This window comes from Cydia strobilella, chromosome Z, assembly GCF_947568885.1.
Source record: "Cydia strobilella chromosome Z, ilCydStro3.1, whole genome shotgun sequence".
Lineage (NCBI taxonomy): Eukaryota > Metazoa > Arthropoda > Insecta > Lepidoptera > Tortricidae > Cydia > Cydia strobilella.
This window is the reverse complement of record NC_086068.1, coordinates 56,789,776-56,795,257: the sequence shown is the minus strand read 5'-3', so window position 1 is coordinate 56,795,257 and position 5,482 is coordinate 56,789,776. Positions and strand designations below refer to the sequence as shown.

The 5,482-nt window shown below is 37.6% G+C and overlaps 1 protein-coding gene across 1 annotated transcript; it reads left to right on the top strand.

Annotated features, from left to right (window-relative positions):
- The first annotated feature begins 3,369 nt into the window (after window positions 1-3,369).
- On the top strand, window positions 3,370-5,114 carry LOC134754079 (uncharacterized). Its single transcript, XM_063690155.1, has 2 exons — window positions 3,370-3,423; window positions 4,009-5,114. Exons 1-2 carry the CDS (start codon window positions 3,390-3,392, stop codon window positions 5,109-5,111), a joined length of 1,137 nt encoding a protein of 378 aa, XP_063546225.1. The 5' UTR covers window positions 3,370-3,389; the 3' UTR covers window positions 5,112-5,114.
- Window positions 5,115-5,482: the final 368 nt, after the last annotated feature.

The following is a 5,482-nucleotide window of genomic DNA, read 5'->3' as shown; positions in this document are numbered from 1 at the left end:
CTATCCTATTATATCCTCTTTGATAATAATGATACAGCTATCATAACAGTTGCCCAATGCGATAGTGCAGCTAAATGTAAACTAGAGACATAATAAAATATTTGTAAAACTACTTCTAAGTATAACATAACAGAAAGTGACTGATGAAGTCATTCTCATAACAATGGAACACATCAATCCGTGAGTATCCGGGTAGCAACTTGATTGAGAGTACGCAAGGCTCTCGTAATGAGTAATTAATTTACATGTAGACGCCTCATGGCGTTTCCTCTCTGCCAAAAACACAGGAACAAATTTATACTAGAGTAAACTCATTAAGTTTAGAAGCATGACACCCAGGAAAGCTAGTAATTAGGGCCTTTTAAATGGTCCTAACGGCAAAGCCGCCGAAGCCGTGAGGTCCCATTTAAAAGGCCTTGAGGCCCCATTCGCCCGAGAGCTTGAAAAGCGTTGCTTGTGCGACGCACCCATAAGTAAGAGCGAGAAAGAGATATCGCTTAAAGCTCAATTCAATCGAAAACTCTGCCCAATCCGTTTGATATAACAACAGAATGTATGGTGGAAAGATCTCTTTTATTGGTCTACAAAAAGTCTTATAACTTACTTACCCATTCCAACCCATTCTTATCTTCTACAAAAATATTTCATAGTATGTGGTATTTGCAAAGCTATTTACACGGATACAGTATTACAAGTTTAATCCTGGCCTAAGACTGTATTCATCTTATACGGAGCACCGTAATAGCTAGACAACTGAAATTTTCACAGATAATGTATTTCTGTTGCCGCTATAACAACAAATACTAAAAACGAATAAAATAAATATGGTTTTTAGTTATAATGATTTATTAAATCTATGAATAAATATAGAGATACACATATTTCTTACATTTTACTTCCTTCCGATATCGGATCGGACAATGTGAAAACTCTTATTTGTAAATAAATTCACACCGTATGCTATGTTTATAAAAATTATAGTCTATTTTTGTACACAATATTTTATAAAAGGACGCCACAGGTGCGTTATCATACCTCGTATTTCTCAACCCTTTTTATCTATCTTATTCCAAAGCGAACCTTCAGACTCGGCAGCAAGGTTCAGTTTTCAATGTACATTGTAAATCCTTAGGTAAATTCAGTATTAGATTTTAAAATTCATTTCGCGATGCTAGTGATGTATGGCATGGACGTTCTACGTGAGCCATTATGTTATTGCTATTTCATGTAAATAGGTAGGAAGGTAAGCGGATTTTTACCTTCGGAAAAGGATGGCTCTTTTCTTCGTGTGTTTGATTGAATTTAAATTGTATTATTGTACCATAGAGTAACTTATACTAGAGCGGTACTGTCATAGTAAATTTTGTAACCCCAGTAAATTCACTGCCATCTGTCGACACACTTTAAAACTAAAAATGAAGATTTATAAAAATACGATAGAATGTATTTAAATATAGATAAATGTTTTTTTTTATTTGCATTACTTATTTTTATGATTTTGACCTATGTTCTTTGACTGATATGCGTTAAAATTGTTAAATAACAAACGAAACCGTCAACGCCATCTATTCGACTGTAGGCCAAAACTAGTAACGCCCTCTGAACGAGAATCAAATTTTCTTGATTTTCGAGGCACGTTTTTTCCTTAGACTGTATCTATCTATTACGGAGTTATATCTATCTTTGATTGTACACAATATTTACAAGAACTGAAGCTGAATGGGCGGACTAACTGTTTCTTCAGCATTACTTCCAGTCAGCCAGGAGACAAAACAATAATAACGCGTGTTCTTAAGGCGGTTCTCTGAGCATATTTTTCTAAAAGACGTTATTCGTAGACGTGAAAAAATATTGTTCTTGATTATATTATCTTTAATTTATAAGCTTCCGATACACGAATTATGTCACTTCGCTCGATACAATTAATTCCCAAAGTAACCTCTAACTAGGACTTTTAATCCAACTTTACTCGGTTATTTATTATGTGACACTATAAACAAAAAAATAAAAAACCGGCCAAGTGCGAGTCGGACTCGCGCACCGAGGGTTCCGTACTTTTTAGTATTTGTTATAGCGGCAACAGAAATACATCATCTGTGAAAATTTCAACTGTCTAGCTATCACGGTTTATGAGATACAGCCTGGTGACAGACAGACGGACAGCGGAGTCTTAGTAATAGGGTCCCGTTTTTACCCTTTGGGTACGGAACCCTAAAAAAGAAGAAAAAGCAATCTTAATTTAAATAGTAATTTTACCGCTATCGAATTTCGATATTGTAAGGCAACGTTTTTAAAATAAATAAAAATCGACAAAATTCGATCAAAATTGACACTTGGCGCGCATGATCTTTTCCGTTCTTTCTTGCGAAATGTGACAGTGATAGCGGCAAAACGATGGAACGGCCTTAAGGCGGGATTCCACCAGTGTGCGGCACAAACATTTTTGTACTGAATATGGTTGTACCGCACACTGGTGGAATCCCGCTTTTATACTTACCTACATCGGCTACATGTCCGTAGTCGATCATAAAGTTCCTGTGTAATGTTTTGACAGCAGACATTAAACCAATTGATAGGTAGGATCGGTCCGTTATAGTTTTCTTCAGATGCCCGAAGGGCAAAGTTCAGAAATAGGAGCCCAGCGTAACGGGACTCCATTGACTCAAGGAACGAGACGATGATTTTCACGATTCACGATATGACTAGGAATTTCATGACCTGCCTGATTTTACGATCGGCCGCCGACATATGCATAGCCCGGTTTTTAGGGGGTAATAAACACTAATAACGTACCAGGGCTAGTAATTAATTAAATATCGACTAGTGTTATCGAACTTAACGAACTCGATAGCGAGCAATGTCAAAATAATAACAAATATCCTCGAAGTAAACAATATTAATTAAAGGGGCCCACTATCAGTACTACTCTATCAGTCCGCCGCATTGTATTCTACTAATAGAACTGAAAATAAGTGGTCAATACCACTAGATTCCCAATTTCTATCGTTCGTATTTCAAAATAAGTGTTCCGTTTGTCAAAATAATGTTTTGCACGGAACGCTGATTAGCATTTCGCCGTTTTCCACACATTTTCAAATGACGAAATCGAGCGGTCAAAATTCAAATATCGCCCCCCAGTACCTAGTCCCTTTTATAAGAAAAACATCGATAGTTGACTGTATTGGTATAGTTCCTATATACATAACCTGTCCTCAAATTCTGCCCCTTAGAATCCGATGTCTATTTATGTAACATAGGTATATACTTAACACATAGACTGCTAAAATCATAACTCTTCCCTAGTTGCTGCAATACGTTTCCTGCCGGTTTATTCTCTGTTTTACGACCGAAATAAAGAAATTTCGTCATTCATGTGCTGACTTCGCAACATGTGGTTGAAACGTTGCCTGTTTTTATGCGGCGGTAAGAAATATTGCAACGTCATTTGAATTTATTCATAAATACAACAACAACGATAGTCACACCACACCAAAAACAAACTATTTTATTAATTACCTATACCTACTAATAATTAAGTAGTTATAGGTAAATGCTTTGTAAACGTAAACACGTAGTAGCATTTCATTTAATTTACCTATTGAACCGACCGATTTACATTAATTTAAATACCTACAAAGCAAATAACCTTTTAATATAACTTTTTTTAGAACGTTTTTATTGACTTTTTTCAATATAGCCGTATGACAGTCGCGATTAAAGGATGACTCACGTTAGACCGGGCCATGTCCGGGCCGGAGCTTCCGGCGCTTCGTTTTCTATGGAAAGCATCACGTGATCACCTGTCATGTCATAGAAAAGTAAGCGCCGGAAGCTCCGGCCCGGACACGGCCCGGTCTAACGTGAGTCATCCTTAAGAGCGAGGGGGCGCAGTCAGAAAATTTTAAGGGAACAAAATATATGGCTAATCGGTGAAATACCTCAGCAAAAGCAAATGAGGAGCAACCAAAGCCACATCGATAACCTTTAAACTGAAAAACTTCCTTCCAGCGCTCTCAGCAGCAGTCAAAGTTGACCTTCAAGGCTCCCTAACCCTAGGTTCCGAAGTCGCCGAGTTCCTCGAGTACAACCTTCAAGAAGAATTCCCCGATGGCCTCAGTGGACGGAGAGCCAACACCGACGCCCTAGAGGAACTAGTCAAAATCGTCAAACACATGAGACCTTGCAAAAACGCCACCGTCTGCACACCGAAGTTAGAAAAGTTCATAATAGAATACGCCTCTGACCTGACAACCAGCATCAAGACAGTTTTCGATGGCGTTTTAGAAGATGAACTATGCAAAGTTAAGTATTTCCAAAAATGTCTGAAGCATGTTAGGAAAGTTGTCAGAACAGCTGCTTCAGACGCAGATGAGGTATACAGATGGATCAATGTTCTTAAAAAGATTAGCGGGGTTTATCTCAAACAGGGGGTGTTACTTACCAAACAAGGCTTAGATAAAGCTGAAAGAAAAGAACAAGCAACTAATGTGCTTAAACAGCAACTGGTTTTTACAATCACTGATATTGAGAAGAAATATGAAATGATACTGTGTACAGAATTCGGTTTATGCCCTTATCAATTCGACACTACTATATATGTGCAACTTTTACTTAACTTCATCAGAAATATGAAGGAGAATAATGTAAGATTATTTTTAAACCAATTCAAGCGGAAATATCTACACGCCCCTATGTTCACGGAGGATGTGTTAATGAAGAAGAATTTCGAGGAGGTTTTAAAAGAGATGTTACTGAACAAAACTATAGAAACAAAAGAAATTATATTATCCATAGCTGATGTTGTTCAGAAAAGACTGGCAGCAAGAGCGTCGAGGGAAAGAGATGCTACGTTACTACAGATGATTTTATCCGATATGGACCATCTTTATGTTAATAACAAAGATGAGCATATTGAAAAGTTCATGGATGTCTTAAAAGCTTGGTTGAAAAGCGAAGATGATGACGCCTTGGGGGATGGCATGGAGGCTTTTTACAATAGTCTGGCTTCACACTTTTTAAATCAGCCGAGTGAAATAGTTTTTAAATTACAGACTGAGGCTCAAGTATTTTTAGATCTCACGGCATATTACACTCCGTTTGCGACGAGATAAATACATGAAGTCAACTGGTTTTCTTGTTTATAATATCTATACCTATATAATTTTGACCCTAATATGATCCTTCTATACTTATAATAGCTTCAAAGAGTGACCTTATTTTTTTGCGCTGGCCAGGCCCATGTTTCTATCTATTCTGCCGCCCGTATCTTTCTATCATATCAGGATATTTTTGACTAAGTTAACAGTTAGGTACATAGTTGGTTATGTACATTCTGGTTTTACCACTGCTTAAGTTAAGAATGACTCACGTTAGACCGGGCCGTGACCCGGCCGCGGAGCTTCCGGCGCTTCGTTTTCTATGGAAAGCATCACGTGATCACCTGTCATGTCATAGAAAAGTGAGTCATCCTTTATACTACTTC

Coding starts and splice junctions, on each gene's coding strand:
- LOC134754079 (XM_063690155.1), top strand. CDS start 3,390: ATGTGGTTGAAACGTTGCCTGTTTTTATGCGGCG. Junction 3,424..4,008: donor TTGCCTGTTTTTATGCGGCG/GTAAGAAATATT, acceptor ACTTCCTTCCAG/CGCTCTCAGCAGCAGTCAAA.